The 22,651-nt window shown below is 27.3% G+C and overlaps 1 protein-coding gene across 1 annotated transcript; it reads left to right on the top strand.

Annotated features, from left to right (window-relative positions):
- The first annotated feature begins 20,241 nt into the window (after positions 1-20,241).
- Positions 20,242-22,045, top strand: LOC114396152 (uncharacterized acetyltransferase At3g50280-like). Its single transcript, XM_028358044.1, has 2 exons — positions 20,242-20,899; positions 21,024-22,045. The coding sequence occupies exons 1-2, from the start codon at positions 20,251-20,253 to the stop codon at positions 21,779-21,781; spliced, it is 1,407 nt and encodes a 468-aa protein (XP_028213845.1). The 5' UTR covers positions 20,242-20,250; the 3' UTR covers positions 21,782-22,045.
- The last annotated feature ends 606 nt before the right edge of the window (positions 22,046-22,651 follow it).

Raw genomic sequence — 22,651 nt, 5'->3', positions numbered from 1 at the left:
GAAGCAACTCTTTATTGCTATGAAATTATCATGGTTTTTTTTTTCTAGTATGAGTTTGAAGCATAACCAAACACATTGTCGACTTTGTTTGATGGATTTATCCAACATCAAATACCACCCCGATGCTCCAAGAAAATGTCATGGGTGTCCTTTTCCCATTCTTAAAATTTTGTTTTTGTGATGTATTCTTTGGTCTTTGTTTCTTTCTTCTCCTTCAATCATGTATATAAAAGAAAATGCCAATATTGAATACAAATGTTAGCTATTGAGATGAAAACTTTCATTTTATGATTAAAAAAAAATTAAAATATCTAAAATATTACGCTTAAGTTTTTTGTTCAAAAGTATTGGATCATCCTACTTCAATATGATTAGTGAGCATTAAAAAAAAGGATTATTGTGCTCATTTTATCTAAAATTTGAAATTATCTATGGTTAAATCGATAAGTTTTTCATAGTAGTGAAACAATTCTATGTTACTACAAAATTATCATGTTTTTTTTATGTGCGGTGTGAGTTTCAAACATAACCAAGAACACTATTACCAAGAACACTATTACTTTGACACTTTTTATCATTAACTAAAATTGATTGAAACACAATAATAAATATTCTGAGTTAAAAATATGTTCCTAACATTCTTTTCCATTAAAACTTATATGCAAAGTTTTAAGTGTTTTTTAATATAATTTTTGTGGGGACCAGTTAGCTAGAGAAGAAGATGACTAAGGAGGACGACTTCATATGTTGGACTTCCCCAATACTGGACATCATCTCAGTATATCAAGCAAATATTATGGATGACCTTTTCACCTATTCTTAGAATTTTGTTTTTTTTGGTATATTTTCTTAGTGCATCTTTTTGCTATGTATTCTTTGGTCTTCTTTGTTTCTTTCTTTTCATTTTATCATGTATAAGAAAAAGGTCTGACACTGAATACAAGTGTTAATTATTGACATAAAAAATTTCATTTTATGATTTTTTTTTACATCCTTTCCTTTTTATGATAAATTAAAAAACACTAAAAATATCTGAAATATAACTTATATTTTGTCTAACGTTAACTTAGTTTTGTCATCTAAAGCTTTATACGAGCGAGATTTAAAACAGTCATTAAATATTATTAATAACATTAAATATTTTTATACTAACTTCTAATTCTATTAATTTTATTTCATTCAACATTATAAAATTAAATAAAATTAAAATTTAACTAATGCCTTTTAAGTAAGAAAAATAATTAAAAAAACAAAAAATTATATATATATATATATATATATATATATTTTTTTAAAACAAAGAAGTAACTTATCCTAATTTTATCTAAATTAATAAATATACAAGAAAGTGAATAAATAAGTGATGTGATCCATCATTAACTGAGATTAACATATCTAGTTTTATAAATAAAATCTACGATCTTTCGCAACAGATTATAGGAATACAAAATACTTTTTGAACTAAACTATTGATATATATACTAACGGAGTTTGATCTAGTTACATGGATTATTCTTTCATAACATGATAAATTAAAGTTTAAATCTTCATTGAAAGAGGTGCTCGCATTTAATATATGATCGTACTTCAAACATAATTATCTTTAAAGGAAGAGACATATGAAAAACTAAGAAAAAACTTTTCTTATATAAGTTAATGTAAATTTTGCAAATGCTAATCAACATATAAGATATTTCTATTCTCATATATATATATATATATATATATATATATATATTTCTTACTCTTTACAATTAAATGTACTTCGGTATGTATGTTGTCAAATCTTTCTCTTTATTTACATATTTCAATCTATAAGTGAAGTGGTTGGAAAAAACGATGTGAGAATGTCAAAAGAGAATAATGCTAGCACATATACCATCCTTCAAAGTAGTAGATAATATTTTTGTTTTTTTTTCCCTTCATATGTCTAGATGAGTTTAACTTAAAGCAAGTGGAGAGTTTACGAGAATAAAACTGGAGTTTAATTAGAAAAATACCATTACTTGTTTCAATAGTTAGGGGCAAGTAAAGAGTATAAATGACTTTTTACCACGTACCCCGGCCCACGCCCTTATTTCAACAAGAAAAGTCTAATTTAATTAGGTTTCGGGCAAAGACCAAGTTTATCTCAACCTAAAAATAATTGGATGTAATGAAGTTAAAGTAATTATTATATATATCATGTGATTAATAATTGTGTAAAGAATACTACATGTATTATTTATTACATATTCTTAAAATAATGTTATACTTTTTAATAAACTCTGCATGCATGGTGCACCAGTCGGAGTGAAGAGCAACGTGGAATTCCATAGCCTTATAACGCTACCGTACATAAGCTGCGATGCTGTAATCTTTCTCCGATTCGATTTCTTTGCTTTAGGTTTGAATGTACTGCCAACATTGGTGGTGGAGGTTGCACGTCCCTTGATGTTGAGACACAGAATAATGGTCCGCAAGATTTCATTGTTCCCACCACCACAAGACAAGAGGGACTTCATACACTATCCACCTTTGGCAGATTAATTTCTTACGGCTATATATGCTAGGACAGAGGTCATATATATTATTATTGTTGTTTCAAAGATTTTTCATAAAGAAATTAACAAAATAGATACTACGTACTTATAAGGGCTGGAAGTTAATTATCAAAATCAGTGTCTGTCTCTTTTAATTAATAATTTTTTTATACACACAATGAAGTTAGAGAATAATTAATATATTTAAGAGATTTAATTATTTGTTAAATATGTCAAGTTTTATTGGTTCTACTATGCCATAACATTGAAATAACGTGCCATGTCTTTTTCGTGCAGTTTCTTTTATGATATTCTCCTGATAATTAGCATTTTCCTGTTTTAAACACCAGCGAATGCATGCATCCTAACATCTTTTTCTAAAATTTACTATTATGTTTTGTCCTATTTCTTTCTCCAAAGCTTTTATGTCGTGCTTATGCTTGACTAAGAAGTAGCTAGGTAATCCATTCTCACCAACTTCGCATGTTTTTCTCCCAAACCACTATATATGTAAGACCAATGATCCATCTTTTTCTCTTCAATGAGTTTTCACACTTCTTTATTGAACATAATATTCATCCTATAAATTACACACGGACAATCATGGAATTCCTTCACCAACAAACTACCATGCTAGCTTCAAGCTATCCAATTGATACCTATGAACCTCTCTCACTCCCCTTTTTTCAATAATAATAAAAATAATAATAAAGTGGTATTATTAAAAATTTATAATAACTTATACATTATTTAACCAATTGAGCAACTAGACTCCTTGATATATATAGCACCACTTTATAGTTAGAAAAAAACATTTGACTTAGTAAATTTATCAAAGAATACACTATCTACTTTTACTCTGATTCCTTAAAGTATCAATATGACATTTAAGTCTTTTGAAAGTATAATTTATTTATCACTTTAATTTTATTGTTAAAAAAACTTTCATTAAAATTAATATTTTTGCATACATGATACATTAATGTAATAGTTGATTGTACACATGTGAATAATATGTGAATAACAACACATATATCATGTATCATTTATGTGTATATGGTTAACTGTTACGTAAACATAAAAGATATCATATATACATACATAAATATTAACTTTAACCAAAAAAATTAATACATGAACTAAAATGACAAATAAATTAGGATAGATCTAAATAATATTTGATACTTTTAGATACCAAATAACCCCGGATTACATTTTTGGAAAATAAAAAGTGACAGTTCATCCTATATTAAATTGTGCATCGTTGAAATAAATCTTATGCACATATAAAAAACTTTTAAAAGTTAATACACGTGATTTAATAATATAAAAGTGCAGTTATTGAGTTTTAACCTTTTGGCTTTGGGGATGAGACAATCATGATTAGCTAACACAATTACAAATTTGATATTCTAAGGGACCAACCTTTTTGGATGCTAATAATGATACAGCTCATATACAGAACTTTCATACAAAAATTCTCATCCCATCCCATGCACGTTTTTCTTTCTATATAAATATTTTTTATACAGAGCTGGTTATCTAGCTAGCTAGCACCTAATGCCTTCCGTAGGATATACAAATTCCAATATCGGCAAAGTGTACAATTAGCTTCTTCTTTTTTTCAGAGCAAATAGAGATTTCATTAATAGCTGAATTTGCTCTGTCACAAAATCCATAGACAAACCAGAGAACAGAAATACATGATATGGGTACATATCCTCACATATACCCGTTCAGTTTCGGAGAAGAAAAAAAAAACATACAATATCACAAGCACCTTCCACCATTCAGACAAGAATTCTGTCATCTTGCCTAGCAGTATTGAATTCGCATATGACCAGAACAATTCCCCTGCATCATCAAAATTACCGCAACTGGTTTAGACCCAAAGATGGATCCATACACCACGTATACAGTGATACATCCTCCATTCCCTTCATCTTTGTTGTTATCCATAGCCATGATCTATATTATCCAAAACTGATCCCACATCACTTGTATCATCATTAAAATAGAATACCGATTCTGTGTCCAAATAACTGATAGCCATATTGATAGAGTGCTCAAAGCTACTCTACTCTAAAACCAAAGCTAAATAAAAGATAAATAAAAACTTCACATTTTCCATTCATATCAAAAGAATAGAGAAAATACAATTTATAACCTAATTGCTGATGATGACCATACAAGTGTCATCATCCTACCTTGGGAAATTAGAAATAAAAGTTAAATAACATAATAAATAATATCCTAATAATTAATATTTTAAATATTTTAACTCCAACCCAAAAAATCTTATAACCATTTTATTTTGGGTCTGAAGCGCATCCTATCACATATCAACCATGATCCTTGTACCACCTTTCTTCCATTAATTTGTCCCCCGTGTTGCCAAAAATGGGGAATAAATTCCCCTGGAAATGTAGCATCTCCTCCAAACCTCCACAGCAAAGTCACAATTAAACAACAAGTGGGTAGTAGTTTCTAATTGGTTTGGGCAGAAAACACAATTTGAATTATGTTTCTTCTAAGTAAATTATCCTTTGACGAATTCTGTTTAATGCTATACTCTCCAACAAAAAGCTTTGATGGTGCCATATTGTTTGGAAAAACTTTTTGCTTCAGTCAAATCTCCTTCACAGTGCAACAACTAATGTTTTCTTGACAGTATAAGTGTTATCAGAGCTGCCCCGCCATGCCCATCCATCCATTTTTCCTTTGTTTGGTTTTTTACTCTCAATATCCTCCCATAGTTGTCTCACTAATTCATGCTCCCACAAAAAGTATATAATTAGCTTTGTTTAAGTTTTCCAAGCTTATGGCCATATTACATATGAACCTTTTTTTTTTCGTTTTTAAGTCATAAGTGAGGGATCTCTATTAAGCAATATTTTTTATTGTAATACTTATACACAGTGAAGAACTTGAGATTCTAAGGGACCAACCTTTTTGGATGTTAATAATGATACAGAACTTTCATTCCAAAATTCTCATCACACGCTCTGATGCACGTTTTTCTTTTTATATAAATATTTTTTACATTTAATTACGGGTCCGCTTATGATTTTTTTTATTAGAAAGAAAATTCCAATCAGGTTGCTTTATTCAGCAGTATTTTTAATTAAAAAAACTTATCTAGCTAGCACCTAATGCCTTCCCTGGGATATAAAAATTCCAGTATTGGCAAATTTTCCAAGCTTATGGCCATATTACGTATGAACTTTTCTTTTTGAAGTCATAAGTCATAACATGATCATCTCTTGCGCTATGGGTGCAGCACTATCAGACATATATTCGTTGGTAAAAAATATTTCATAATTTTTTAAAGAAAATCATTATTTTTTTTAAAAAAAGAAGAAGTATAAGAGATGTTATAAACAAAATACGGAGTCTCTAAATTTGAAACTAAATAAAAATAAAATAACACACTCATCCTAAAATAATAATCTTTCTGGCTTATTGAGATATTGTACTATATATTCCTTTTAATGAAGTGTGCTTCTTTTAAAGCTATGAATAATATTTTCTATACTACAAAAAGTTAATGCCCCAATCATAAAAAGGGAAATATTTTAGACAAAAACCAAGATCCAGAACGTATTTATATAATGTTTCGCAAAAACTTGTATAACCACTTATGTTGTTACATTATATGGTTTAATTTATTCTCTTGCCGGTTGTTGGGAGATTACTAATTAAAATAGTAATACTATTCAGAATTTCAAAAATTTAGATCTTCTCTTTTCTATATTATGACATTTTATTAATTACAACTACATCTATTCTTCACCTTGAAAAAAAAACTAAATCTATACTTGAATGCATAAACTTAGGTCTCATTGAGGCTGGTTATAAGTTTGTGATTTTTGTTTTATGTAATTTTGAAAATAAAACCTGTTGGATAAAATTGGAGTTAAAATGAATTTTATCTTAATTTTGAAACACTTTCTACTTAATTTTTAAAACAGAAAAAAATATTTGTGAATTTGGTTTTTAATGTTAAAAAACACAGTTTCACTATTATAACTGCCATTTCATTATAATTTGTATTCCTTGAACAAAAGTTTAACCAATCAAGAATCTTAAACTTTTTCAAAATTTAATTCCTAAAATCTATTAAAAAAACAAAAATAATAGGATTTAAATTTTTGTTCAAAGACTAAAAATTAGATTTTTAAAAAATTTAAGAACCTTGAGTGGATAAATTTTTGTTCAAATACTAAAAATCACAATAAAAAAATTGAAAACTTTGACTAGTTAAACTTTTATTCAGATACTTAAAAATTGAATTTTAAAAAAGTTTAGAGAATAAAATTTAATTAACCCGACATATTAATATGTCTTTCAAATTATTTAATTATACGATTAGAAATTATTTTATTTTTAGTTTCCTTAATTTTTTTAGATGGAATGCTAGATGATACGATATACTTAGTAATATTTATAAATATCAATCATTTGCGTGCAATACTTGCTAATTATATTATGATTAAAACGTATATTGTATTTGATTTAGCAGTATTTTTGCACACTAGATTTATTGTCTTTATTCCATTGGTGGCTGCTGTGGATTATTTAGATTTAATTTTCCCCCTCCCAAAAAGATATAGTAGCATATAAATGGATTGGTATAGTTGTAATGCCTTAAAGAGATGCGCAACCAGGAGACAAATCGTATCGCCAACTGCACTTTCTGTCAATCAGATCAGTGGCTACCACCAACCAAACGCCTGTCACAGGATCAAATAAGTAAAATCTCACATTTTATTCATTTTATCAATCAATATTGTAAAAATTTAACCAACCTTTGCCAAGAATAACACGATAAACTATGGTGACAAATATATTTCTGTTTCAATTTAATTTTAAAAAATAAGGGGTGATGTAAATTAAGAAATAAGAATAAGATACATTTTTTAATTTTTATTATTTAAAAAATTATGAGATAACTTTTTATTTCATATATAAAATATTAAAAAGGCATATATATATATATATATATATATATATATATATATATATATATCTTTTTAGTAACTGAAAAAATAATAATTAACTGAGTAATTATTTTAAAAAGAAAACACTAGATTTTTTATTATAATCTTTTTCTTTTTTTTATTTAGATAAACACATTAAATTTGATTTAAGATAATTAATATTATTTATTTTACTAAAATTCATATTATTTTACTTGTGTTATCATTATTTCTTCAAACAATATATAAGATAAAAAAAAATATCTTGTAACTTATACATCTATCTGATTGAGTGCTATATTTTTAATAAATCAAACAGACTCTTCAAGCATTTGTTATGAAATTAATCGAAACTGATTAGACTTTCAAAAATAAAACAGCTATAAAATATGAACTGATTCGATTCAAATATAGTTTACACTTGACCCGATGAATCAATTTAGATCGCGTCAACCCGACCCGTCCATTTTTGTCGATTCTAAATGGGACACCGTGAAGACTCACCATGACTCCATTACTCATTTTTCTGATAAATATCTGTTTCTGCATGCTCTCGTACCAAGGTGAATATTTGTTAAGTGAATAAACTTTAAAATAGTTTTTTTTTCAAACTTAAAAGTACTTTAAATATAATTTATTATGGTTATGGTAGACTAAAAAAAAATAAAGGTGAAAAAAACATGTATTTTTTTAAGAATTTGTTAATTAATAGTAATAAGTGAGAATAAATCAAAACGTGGTTATGCACATTGTTTAAAAATATATTTTTTTCTCTCTATGCTTAAGAGCAAAACGTGGGACCAACACAAAGAGAATAAATCAAAAAGATCATATCCAAGGATATGATTAATAGTTATATGTGATAAGTTGTTATCCTTTTAACCAATATTATTTCATCTATTATAAATTTTACCCACATAAATTTGTGAGTATGAATATTTTTTTACAAAATATATAATTTTAGTTTTTTCTTATTTTTTTAATTTAAATATTTTATTCTTTATTTTTAAAATATTCATAAGTTTAGTCTTTTAAATTAAGCTTATAAGCAATTCAATAGTTTGAAGAAAAAAATCTGGCATGTAACTAATAAAGAGACACTCATCAATCATAATTAAGGAAATGCACAAGTTAACGTTGAAATTCAACACAAAAACAAAAATCATTTTTTTAAAAAAAAGATACAAAATGTCTCAATTAAAAAATAGGAAACTAAAATTGTAAACTTTAAAAAAATAAGAAACAAAATGTTATAACTAAAAAGTAGAATAACTAAAATCATAGATTTAAAAAAAATAAGAAAAAAAATTACATTTTAACTTTTTTTGTTATCCTTATTTGTGATGATTGCTTATCAAAGTCTGTAAGAATTATATAACAACCCTTTTGTTTCAATACTATTGTCAAGGTGTTTAACTTTAAAAAAGAACTTTAAGTAATCCATTGAAGTTGCTCTTAGGTAGTGTTTATTTTTTTTCTTTAAAATAAAAAACTATGTCAAAGGCATTAAAAAAACACTCTTAACAAAATTAAGGAAGTACAATTAAAATTAAACTTATTACATACCTTATTTTCTTTCCTTGTCTCTCATTCTAAATCTAAACCAATGGATATAAGACAACCAAAAATAATTTTAAAGAAAATTTAAGTTAAATGCACCAAGCATCTTTTTTTAATCTTTAATTTCAATTAGAATTCAATTTAAATATCAAATTTGTTAAATTTAATAAATTTCCTTGGATAACTTTATCTTAAAACAAATTTTGAATTAAAATTCTTATCATATAAATGGTATTTGCAATTTTATATTAAAACAAAACTATTAAATTTGTCCCATTCATGTACATAAAGAATAATTTTATATTTACTTTTTAAAAGTTATGAAAATAAGAACCATTTAATTGCCCACAAAAGAAAAATAATTTAAGATAAAATATATTGGAGGCCTCTAGGATAAAATATGTTTGAGGTCCTCTAAAATTTTGAAAGTATGAATTTTATTTTTATAAAAAAAAATCGTATTCATTCGGTCTATGTAAAAATAAAATTTATTTTTATTAGTTCTTAGTGCTAACTCAGTTATATGATTTCTTGACGTTGTTGGCCTATCTAGCGGGAAAAAATTATTTAACTTATTTTCAAGGTTTTAAACGTCTCATTGTTTAATTTGTTTGTAATTACATTTGTAAATTTATTAACCCCGTCATGTTGCCGTTTAACGAAAGGATTACTCAACATATCATATTTTATTTTTATAGTAACCGAATTAATATGAAAAACTTTATAAAAATAAAATTAATATTTTTCAAATTTTACATGAATCTCAAACATATTTTACCTAATAATTTATTATCTCCTTACATTGTTAAAGTTTTACAAGATTTAACACAAACAATTTAGATAATATATAATTATAATTCAATAATTACATTAATGAAAATAAAATTTATATTTCCTAAGAAAAATAAAATAAAATTTTATATAAAAATATTTCTTTTTATAATAAGCTTAATTTGCGGTAGTGTAAATTAATCATTTTTGTTTTTTTTATAGAAAAATTAATATTTTTTCCTTCAAAAATACTTAATGTTTAAAAAGGTACACGATTTATTAAAAATTGTCTTCTATCAAAATTAAAAAAATAGAATTTATTATATAAAATTTAATAATAAAATAGTTACATTATAAAATAATAAGGTATAAAATAAATCTAACCAATAAATATTTTTTCATTGTGCCAATATTTTTTTAGTTTAAATAGAATTATAAATAAACTATGCATTATAAACTAGCTAGCGTTTAATATAAATATACTAACTAAAAAATATTTTTCATAACAAAATTTATACAATTGAATTTGAAGGTTAATAAATTAAAAGTAAAGAATCACCCATGTCATTGTTCAGGAACAATAAATAAAGAGATTAATTTTTTTCTACATAATACACGAGATAAATATTTATTTTATATGATTAAATTTATAATAAATATTATTTTTATAGTATAGAAATTATATTATAATTAAAAAGTATAAATTATTTTTTTTCTCTGCATGAAATAAGAGAATGTCACCGAAATGAATGAAATGAATAAATAATATATTTTAATAAAAATTTTATATTTTAAAAAATTTGTAATCTATATTATTTAATTTTAATCTACATTTCATATTTTAAATTTTTTTTTAGTAATTTTTAAATTCTTAATTACAATGACATATTTATTATATATATTAAGATTATTTATTAAATACTTTTTAATATAGTTTGATATTACTAAATTATTTTTAAATAAACTATTTTTTATTTTCTAAAATATTATTGAATGACAATATAGATGTTTTAAAACATTTTATCTTTTGTAATTAATAATGAAATTTCTTTAATTAATATTATATACAATTAATTATTTGTAAAACATCTTTAAAAATAATTTTATTAATTAAATAAATTTTCATATTGTTAAAATTAAAATTTTCAAATATATATTTAATAAACTTGATGTAAATTTCTTTATAACTTCACTTTGTGTCTTATTTTCATGATACTCAATTATATATATATATATATATATATGAATTAAGATATATCAAATTATACTAGTGTAATTTTAAAAATTATTATACTATTTTTATAATTTAATATAAAATATAATTTTTATTGATCTAACCGTTAAATTATATTTTCATATTATTAAAATTATCTTTGTTAAATATTATCAAAATTTAAAAAAAAACAAATAAAATAATTAAATAATTTATATTTTAGTATATTTGAAATGTATACTTCATTTTAAAAATATCATTAATTAGCTTATTCAATAATAATTATTCTAATAGAATTTTACAACTTAGTCAGACACACAGCAGCAGTCCATATAGTCACAGTACAAAGACACATTATTATTTTATTATTATTAAAGTTACATGTTACCACGGCAAATTGCAATAAAAAAATAAAGAGAAAGGAAAAAAAAAACGTTATAATGATGACGCATTTTGTGGGATTCTCGTGAAATACTTATTATACTTTTATTATATAACTATCAATTTCTTAAAGTAGTATTAATTAATTGCATTTTAAACTGATCTCTTCAAGCAACCACAGACCAAACGGACTACGTTACATTTTAATGGGCAAAAAACAACAAAATTTATCCGTAATAACCTTAATAATAAATACGTGTTTGTTAAATTATTATTTTTTTCAAATCCAAAACATTTGTAGTTTATCTTTTTATAGTGAACTAAGATGTTCTAGATTGAACAGGCATACACAAATAGATATACCGGGACAAGCCGACAAATAAAAAATGGTGTGGATATTTTTACTTTTTGTACACTTGAAGGATATTTTTTTACACTTCAAACCCACTTATTTTGAATGAGTTGTTCTTAAGTTTAACATTAATTGTTTTTAGCTGTGAGAAAAAAAACGAAACCGTGGAAACAAAAAGTGAAATAAATTACAAAGAGAATGAAAAATAATGCTATTTGATTGAAGTGAAATAGAGTTGAAAAGAGAAAAAATATATTTAAATTGAGGTTATATGTGGATAAGAAAAAACAATTAGTGCATTAAATAAAATACCATTTATCTTCTTATTACGATTTTTTGCATGTTTTTAACATGTAAAATGGTGTTTTCTTAAACATAGACATATAGTCAATTATGCCTGCCTAAGTTTATATAAAATATGATTTTGGTACAGGCTTACAATCGATTATGTCTAGGTATGATTTGCCTAAGCTGAGTAGCAGTGACAAGACGAAGAACAATAGGTTTTCTTGAGCAGTAGCAACGTTCACATTGTGTTTAAGAAGAAATACTATGCAAATGGATAAAAGGAGTGGATAGACATCCCTTTTTTACTCAATTATGGATGAAAAGACAAACGTGTGAAATCCAACATTAAAAAAAAAACTTTCATATCATTTTCATTTTAACCATTCAACAGATCTATAGAGGGGGATGTTAAGAAGTTTCACATCGCTTGTCTCAATTTTTTGGGTGCAGCTTATATGTCTGTTAGACAACTTCATTTAGTGTCAATTGGTTTTAAGATAAAATCTAACATGGTATCAGAGCCTATAGCCCATCTTAGTTTGTACAACTTCACTTAATGCCAATTGTCCGTCTTAGTTTTTTCCGCCATGTCGGTGGCTCTCTCCGCCATATCGGCGACATTTATGGAGGGGGGATGTTAGGAAGTCCCACATCGCCTGCCTCAGTCATTGGGATGCAGCTTATATATTTGTGTCTGTATCTAACCGTATTTTTTTTATCTTTCAACTTTTTTTTCATACCCTTTCACTTTCATTTTATACTTTCATCTCAATCATATCGTGACAGACGTAGGGATCTATTTAGAATACACTCTAATATCATACCATGTGAGAAAGTGGATTTAAGCTTTAACTCAACCCTACAAAATCAACTTGTAAGATAGGATTACTCTCCACTTATATAATTTATCTCAACATTATCTTTATTTGATGTGAGACTTTAACATGTTCCATTTTTTTCATGGTTGTCCCGTGACATGTGAGACTTTTAACACACCCTTTTATCTAGGTGTGACAATATTTTTCTTATTTATTATTTTCTCTTTGTATATATTTTTTCTTTTCTTTTTCTTTCTTTTTAACTGGCACTTGAATCCACCCGAAGTAGATTGAACAAACGCGTATTTATCTTCTTTTTTTTATTAATCATTTCGTTTCATTTTATTAGGAGAAAATAAAAAAAAAGTTCATTAAAAAATAACTTGAAACTATGCAAAGGATGTATTTTTAAATCTATGCATGTTTAGATGATAATATATTACATCAACGAACACTTGAAATTATTTTATTATCAAGTTACATAATTGTTCGTTATTCCAGTTGTTTTACACAACGGTGTTATTCTCCTTATCAAGTTGCTGTTTAGAATTTTGTTTTCTGTTTTATTATTACTTTTTGTACACTTGGAAGGATATATTGTTTTAAGAGTTGAGTATAATAGATATAAATAATTGGATTTTATTTAAATGGTTAAAATAAAAATTCAATTTTAAGTAATCATGCAATTATTAATTAATCTTTATTTTTAATTATTTCTCTATAATTATATAATTTAATTTATTAATTTTTCATAATTTTTAAATAAAAATATTCACATTGTACTAATTTACGGGGTTAAATATGTTTTTGTGTTTGAATATTAGGTAATGTTCATTTTTAATTCCTTGAAAATAAATCGTTTTATTTTCATCTTTCAACTATAAAAATGTGTCATACTTGATTTTTATTTTTTATAAATAAGAATATAAAAAGAAACCATTTTTTATCAAGAATAAAGACTATGTTTGATATATTTTAACAAATAAAAAACTAAAAAAATTATTTTTTTATCAACAAATATTAAAAAATTATTTTTAATATACTAAAAAGTTTTTTTTTCTCCAAAAAGAGATACGCAATAAGGAGACAAATGGCATCGGTCCATGCACTATATCAACTATCAATCAAGTCAGGTTAAAGACCAAAGGGCAGGAAAATGATAATTCCTTTATTGAATTTGAGAAAACAAAAATTAATAAAAACTGAGGATTAAAATGTGCTGGACTCGGTTCGCTACTAAGGTCCCTTCACTTTCACTCCTTTCAAGGAAAAAAACAAAATATGAATGAATTTTTTTCTTTTGTTAGATCGAAAAAAAATTAACTTTAAGAAATAAAAATTAAAATTTTCATTCTTTTCAATTTTTTTATTATTTAAATTTAATTTTTTTTATTTTCTCTCATTTTTTTTCTACTAAACATAAGATAAAGATACTGGACTCGAGTAGTCATTTTGATTGATACTAAATTCAATTTTTTTAAGAAAAATTTTGAAATTAATTCTTGTAAATATATAAAATATGATTAAAAAATATTATTAAAAGTGATGAGTGATATTTTTACAAAAATTAATTATGAAAAAACAAATACATATTTTTAAGCAAATAGCATGACAGAACAAAAGAAAATTAAAATATGCTCCATCAAAATTTTCATTTTTCATCTCTCTAAACACTTATCCACGAATGAGAGGTCGCACGCCATTCTGCATTTAAATGACCACGTGTCATTCCTCCGCTGGAACCCATTGCATGCTTTTCAATGGGATCAATGTCACGTAAAATTACATTCCTTATGTTTAATTTTAATTAATACAAGAATATGATTTAATATTTATGATTTTAATTTTACTGTCACATATAGATTTGGAAAACAACATTAAGTATAAATATAATATTAAAAATATGTTGAACATTAATTATTAATATTTTAAAATTGCTATTATAATTTAAAAATTAAAAATTATATATTTTTAATCTCTTTACTAACGAAATTAATTAAAAAATATTATATTAAATATACTTGAGAATGAAATAATTAAATTTAAATCGTATAAATATATTCGGAGAGTCAAGTTTTAATGTCATGTAACTACTTAAAAAATTCACGTGACTTTTAAGTATTAAATTTTAATTATTCATGTTTGACATAGAGGTATTTGTGACTTCGATTTTTAAAAATTTAATTTATATTCAATCCAAATCTAATTAAATGGATATGAATTTTAAATTCATATTCATTTAATTGGATAAAAATGGTTTGAATCTTTTTAAAAATGATTTAGAATGATTTTAAAATCAATTTATAGTTCAAAACCATTTTGATTTTAAATATAGTTTTACACCATAAATAAGTTTTCGACATATTTTGGTTAGGGTATTTTTAGCTGACTTTAGTCATAATTTTTTTTGTTGACTTTTGCTATAATTATTTTTGGCGAGCATTGATTAGACTATTTTTAATTGAGGTTGATTGAGTTCTTTTTGTTAATGTCGCTTGGTAATTTGTCTACTGACATTGATCGAGGCTATTTTGGGTTGAGGTCATAGGAATATTTTTTTGTTGATATAGGTTAGGATTTTTTTGGTTGAGGTCGACCAAGACTATATTTTAGCTGATGTCAGCTAAATTTTTTTTGGTCGACATCAACTAATGATGTTTTTTGACCAACATTGATTCGTTATGTTTTTTTCCCGACATTGCTCAGGACTATTTTTGGCAAACACTAGCTAGACTATTTTTAGTCAATGATATTTTTTCGTCGACATCAACTCAAGCTATATTTTGTAGGGGTGGGTAAGCGTCCCGCCCCGCCCCGCGTAAGGCCTGTCCACATAAGCCTGCATTGGCAGCGGACCGGGTTAGCCCGCCGCGCATTCTTATATGGACCTAATAAATTGGTCCGTCCCTGCCCCGCGGACCCCGCAGGTCAAATGGGCCGGTCCGCGGGCCTAATTTTAAAAGAATTTCAATTTTAATAAAAATGCAACACAATCAAATTAAGTTAACACATATGTAAATAAAATATCAACAATTAGTCAATTACATCAATAAAATAAATAATGTTTTAACAAAAGAAAATCCAAGTAATAAATCTAAAATATGAAACTTAAATATCTCAAACAACACCTTTCTCTTAAATATCTCCAACATCATATAAAATACCTTTCTCATATATATATATATATATATATATATATATATATAGAGAGAGAGAGAGAGAGAGAGAGAGAGAGAGAGAGAGAGAGAGAGAGAGAGAGAGAGAGAGAGAGAGAGAGAGAGAGAGAGAGAGAGAGAGAGAGAGAGAGAGAGAGAGAGAGAGAGAGAGAGAGAGAGAGAGAGAGAGAGAGAGAGAGTCCTTACCCATTACCCATATGAGGAACCCCTTCACCAACTAATAAGAGCAAGGCGTAACAGAATCAAACCCAATGAATGAAGAGTTGTTAGACTTACTAACTTACTTGAAGAGAGAATGGATGAAGGTTCAATTTTCTCCCATCTAGATTCTAATAAAAATTAATAATTAATATTGATTAATACAAAAAAATAACAAGTGATGATCTATTACAAGAGTTTGTTGTGTCCTAGGATTCATCTAACAATGAATGAGAGCTAAAATAAACTTTAAACTTTAAACTTTTTTACTTTAAACAAGAAAATCATATGTTAAACCTTATATATATATGGTTTTTTTTCCTTTATAAAAACAAAAAATAAATAATTTTTTATTGATAGACATAAAACTTAAATTTAAGTTCCTTTATCCTTAAGTTGGCTTTGTGTGTCCCAGTTATTCTCTTACTATGTTCTTGTAGACCCTTAGTTTGTTATGCATATGGATATATGTATGAGGTTGAATGAATGGGAGGGGAGGAGGAAAAAAATAATTATTTGTTGATAGATATAGTTTTTTGTTAGCATGACATCCATACATAGTATATTCATTAATTTATTAGAATATTAATCTTTGTTGGTCAGAAAATCTGGTCAATCACCTTTAATTTTGTTTACATTGTTGAAGACGAGTTGTTATTTGTTGGTATGTTTAGATTTTCTAGTTTTGTTTTCCCTGAACGAAAAATAAATTCTCCGTATGAAAGGTTGCATTTTCCTTATGGTATAGATGATGCTAATCTATCGAGATAAAGAGTGAGGAAAAAATAGATAATTGCAATTCTTCTATTGCTTTTACAAAAATAAAATAAAATAATCTCTTATACATCATTCAAAACTTATCTTCTAAAAGGATCAACGTAGAAGAAAACCTCCCCGGTAATAAGGTGGACGAGAAAGTTGTCACCTCGAAGATCGTAACTTGTGGACGTTGGACTAAGTTAACTTACTCCAAAGATAGAGTCAAGACTCAAGAAGCACAACCCTTAGTCATATTAGGGGCGGCGCCTTTATCTCTTATGATACTTATGTCAAAGTTCAACCACTTTTTATTTCTTTTGTCTGGCTTTCCTTGTAGCTAAAATTTTATCTTGATATTTGATTCAAAAAATGAAAACAAAATAATTAATATTCTGCCCTTGAGTCATTTATGCTTAAAAATTTATCAAATCATTCGAATGTAAAGATGTTGATAAACACTCTTAATTTGAAAATGTTGAAAACCCTTGTGGCGAGGATGAAAGAAGCTAAATAGGGAGTGATCGATAGCGAGAGGGTGAATTCTTTGGAGCTGGTGCTTGCATTGGTCGTGGTTTTTTCTATGTTGTATTGAGAAGATGCTCCATTTCATTCTTAGGTTGATAGTTTGATAAAGTTGAATGAACTTGTAATTAATAAAACAAAAAACACCTCATGCATTAAAAAAAAAAGATATGTTAACGATTTAGTCCTATTGAATTTTCAATGATATAATTCTTAAAGAATTACTAGCATACATTTTCTCTAACAATTTTTAACTCTCCGTGTGATTGAAGAAAATGGAGGCATTTCCTTCTTCCTCCATTTGTTTCATTTCCTTCATTTTTGCATGCTTTTGGAAAAATAAATTAAATGGAGATGTTACACATGGGAAGTAATATTTTTTTTTTCAAAAGCTTAATGAAAGAAATGAGGAGGTTACAAACATGTGATTGAATATATTATTTTTTTTTAGGAATCATAGATGGAGCTCATTAAAATTAATTATTTCTAATAAATTTCGATCAATCACTTATCAAGTGTTAAAAGAAGAGTGTTGTTATCAATTCTTGTAATATTTACACAATAAAAGTTAAATTATTTGTATAAATTAATAATATAAATTTATATTAAAATAATTAAAAAAATTGTGTTGTTACAGGAATTTTTTAGGAGGTTGGTATAGGAAATTGATATAATATGTTTTTTTAATAAATTATTATAAACTTAGTTATTTTTAACCTTCAAGCGAAAATCCATTTTTATCCTCAAATTGAAGCAAAATCATTTTAGTTTCACAAATTTCAAAAACATGTTTTAGCCGTTGGAGTCAAACAATATTAATGAAAAATGGTCACTTGGCACTGTCAACACTTGACACGTGTCCACGTTTGTACCATATCACTTTCATTAACATCATAAGGTTTTAGAGATTAAAAACATTTTTAAAATTTTGAGAGACTCGTTTGTTTTTTTCAATTTAAGGAACCAAAATTAGATTTATTGTAAATTTTAGGCACTAAAAATATAACTAAACTTAAATTATATTATTTAGTAAGTTAGGTTGGTTCTTTCTTTATTCTTCTTTTTCTAATTAATACTTAATTTAGGTTGGTTCTTTCTACTAATAAATTTGTGCTTCCAAAGTCATAGTGTACCAAAAAAAATAGTGAAGTTAGTAACAAGCTAACAATTATATTTTAGTTTGTTGATGATCAATTTAAATCTTTTAAATCAAATAACAGACATTATACTAAAATTGCTTGATTATATTCATACAAAGATAGATATTAGGAATTGTTTGCATCAATTAGAAATGTACAGAGTGTCATATTGTTATATAAATTAAGAGAAGTCGACCTAAAGTAAAAAAAGATAAGAGTATGAGGTATAATTTTTTTAAATGGAATATTTGTATAATTTTTTCCTTATATTTATTTAAGTTGTTTAGGGTATTAATAAAGGTATTAAAAGTGAAAAAAATAATATTACTAATACACTTTTGATATTGTTTTCAATGTATCCTTTAAGTATTATTCAACAAAAACATGTAACCATTTTTTGCTTCAATAAAAATTAAACATTCTACTGTTGATTTCTTAACCAATGCTCATAAAGTATAATTAGTAAGCAGAACTCTTTTAAAGTATTTTCCTTTAAACTACAATTAAAAAAGTGCCATTTAAAAATGAGTATAAAAATACAGATTTGAAGGGATGCTATTTTTAATATTTTTATATAATTAAATGTTGGTGATAGTTAGGTTTTCTTTATCAATCCCTTATTTGCCAACAACTTATCCCTTTAATTGTGATGCTTTTTTTTATTTAGTACTTAATCAGAGACAGAATGGAAAAGATAAAAGCGACAATGCAATAACAATTCAATATATATATATATATATATATATATATATATATATATATATATATATATATATATATATATATATATATATATATATATATTAATTTGTAATTCTTTCTGCATTGAATTGCCGTCGTTAATCTAATCACACAGATCCATTGTCTAATGATCGAGCTATTAGTTCAATTGGACAGTACTTGGGACGTCCAAATGCATGCATGTTTGGAATATTTTAAAAAACTTTTTTAAGAATCTAACAAAAACAAATGATTGTTTTTGGGAAATAAATTAAATTGAATACGCATTACTGATAAAATTTTTATACGTAGTTACTACGTATTAAATAATTGGATTGTCTAAGCATATTAAAATTATAATTTGATTATTTGTTAAAAAAGATAAAAGTTGTTTAGATAATTACTTTTACACGCAGAAATAACTTCATTATACACAAAACAAGACTTAAATATATATCTGTAATTTTATATATATATATATATATATATATATATATATATTTTGTTATTTTAGTTTTTATAATTTTTTTTTCATCACAAAATTACAAAATTATGTGCATTTAATTTTTAGAGAAAAATTAAAACTATATCATATTTTATATATATGAGTATTAATTTTACGTTGATTTTAATATGATTAAATTACTTATTTAATTCTTATAATTTTATGTTTTTTATTGTTTTCAAATTACAGGACTAATATATATATATATATATATATATATATATATATATATAAATTATAAAAATTAGAAAAAACACTTGAAAAATCTAAGTGATGAACCAAGACACTCTTGGTGGGCTATATAAACAAGACACACCCATAGAAGCAAATGCATGTTATGTGCAAAAATGTCTTATTCTTCTTCAGCTTTTCCTTCTGTGGTCTCAAAATGCACCGTTGTCCCTCACCGGAACTCAACTATGGGAGACCTCAAGCTCTCTATCTCCGACCTTAACATGCTCTTATCTCACTACATCCAAAAGGGATGTCTCTTCACCACTCCTTCACTTCCCTCTTCCGCTCTCATCCCTCACCTCAAAAACGCTCTTTCCCAAACCCTCTCTCTCTTCCCTCCCCTCGCCGGCCGTCTCAAAACCGACGCCGACGGATACGTCTACATCACATGCAACGACACCGGCGTCGACTTCATCCACGTCACCGCCGCCGATATCTCCGTCGCAGACCTCCTCTCCCCGTCGTCGTCGTCGTCGTCGTCCGATGTCCCTCCAATCTTCAAACAACTCTTCCCCTTCCACCACAAAATCAGTTACACCGCTCATTCCTCCCCAATCATGGCCTTCCAGGTCACCGACCTCGCCGACGGCATCTTCCTCGGCTGCGCCGTCTGCCACGCCGTCACCGACGGCGCCTCCTTCTGGAACTTCTTCAACACCTTCGCCGGAATCTCAAGAGGAGCCACCACCTCTCCCTCCACCCTCCCGGATTTTCGCCGCGAATCCATCCTCAACTCCAACGTCGTGCTCCGCCTGCCAGAAGGTAAACAATAATTAATGCATTTGTTTTGATACTAAATTTAGTAAAAACTTTTTTAAAAAAATTAAGAAATTGCATTTGTTTTGATACTAATTTGAAAAAAATATCTTCTTTTTTTTTGTGGTAGAAATCAAGGTGACCTTTAATGTAGAGGAGCCTTTTCGCGAGAGAATCTTCAGCTTCAGCCGCGAATCAATTCAGGAACTGAAAGCTACTGTGAACAATAATGGCTTGACATCGTTTCCGCCGCCAGAGAATGGTGACGCGGTTGAGTTGATGGCGAAGATGAGCAACGACACGCAACCGAAAACGGTGACGACGACAGAGATTTCGTCGTTTCAGTCACTGTGCGCGTTGGTGTGGCGCTGCGTGACCAAGGCGAGGAATATCGAGGGGTCTAAAACGACAACGTTCCGCATGGCAGTTAACGTTCGCCAACGCTTGGAACCCAAGTTGGGGGACTGTTACTTCGGGAACGCGATTCAGAGCATTGCCGCGTGTGCAGAAGCTGCTGACGTGGCGTCTAAGGAGCTTCGCTGGTGCGCGGAGCAGCTGAACAAAAGCGTGAAGGCGTTCGATAGTGCTACGGTGCACCGCAACGTGGAAAATTGGGAGCGCCAGCCAAAGTGCTTCGAGCTGGGGAACCACGACGGCGCCACCGTGCAGATGGGAAGCTCGCCGAGGTTTCCGATGTACGACAATGATTTCGGATGGGGGCGGCCCTTGGCCGTGCGCAGCGGCGGAGCGAACAAGTTTGACGGCAAGATGTCGGCGTTTCCCGGGAGGAATGGCGGCGGCGCCGTCGATTTGGAGGTGGTTTTGGCGCCGGACACCATGGCGAGACTTGAGTCTGATTCTGAGTTCATGTTTTACGTGTCTGGTTAGTAGGGACGCGTGTTTTATCTGGAGGACTTAGCTCTCTGAGTTATATTGTTGTTGCCGTTAGATTGTGTTTATGTTTTTCTTTTTTGAATGTTAGATTGTGTTTATTTACGTAAAAACTTGAGTAACGCCGTAACGGCAAGCTTAGAATGGGGCTGATTTTGCTGTGCGGATAGCATTTCCGCGACTGCGCCATTGTGCGTTATTGCCTTATTTGTATTGATTCCAGTTCCTCAAATCAAGTTGGCTTTTAACTTTTAGTTATCAGCACGCGTTTCTTTCTTTCTGAGTAATTTAATTTTTTAAAAACATCTTTTCATTAAATGAAAAATATATTAGTAAAAGGTAAAAATATGGTTAAGAACATCCCCCGATGCTATTAATATAAGTAATTCAATGTATGCTATCTTAATTTTAAATAACTCAATGTTATTCGGATATTTCAATTAATATTTTGTTTAACTCATAAATATTCTATTTTTTCTCTTAAATTGAATGTAAAGTTAAAAAAATTTTAAACAATAGTTACTTATATAAATAATTTCTTCTAATCACATGTGACATATTAAAATAATATTTTTTTCTAACTAATCTATTAGACAATTTTCATTGTCCATGCTCTAACTAGTCCCCCTCAGGACACACTAGTTAAGGAATTAATTTTTTTTAAATCATATAAAAAGACATTTTAAAATTATAAAAAACATATTTTTACGTATTCTAATAAAAATATTTACACTTTTATTTGTTTAACAAATGTCCTTAATACTAAAAGTTGTTAATTCAAATGGTATTAAACTCAATTTTTTTAAATAATATCTTGAATTTAGATATTATGGATCAAAAAAAATATGACTGAAAGGAGATAATTGT

The sequence above is a fragment of the Glycine soja genome, chromosome 18, assembly GCF_004193775.1.
Source record: "Glycine soja cultivar W05 chromosome 18, ASM419377v2, whole genome shotgun sequence".
In the NCBI taxonomy this organism is placed as follows: domain Eukaryota; kingdom Viridiplantae; phylum Streptophyta; class Magnoliopsida; order Fabales; family Fabaceae; genus Glycine; species Glycine soja.
Note: the sequence above shows the minus strand (reverse complement) of the source record. Positions and strands in the feature narration are given on the sequence as shown.

Bases quoted from the DNA above. Each gene is read 5' to 3' on its own strand.
- LOC114396152 (XM_028358044.1), top strand. From the start codon at position 20,251: ATGTCTTATTCTTCTTCAGCTTTTCCTTCTGTGGTCTCAAAATGCACC. The intron at 20,900-21,023 runs GTAAACAATAAT...TTTTTGTGGTAG, and splicing joins CGTGCTCCGCCTGCCAGAAG to AAATCAAGGTGACCTTTAAT.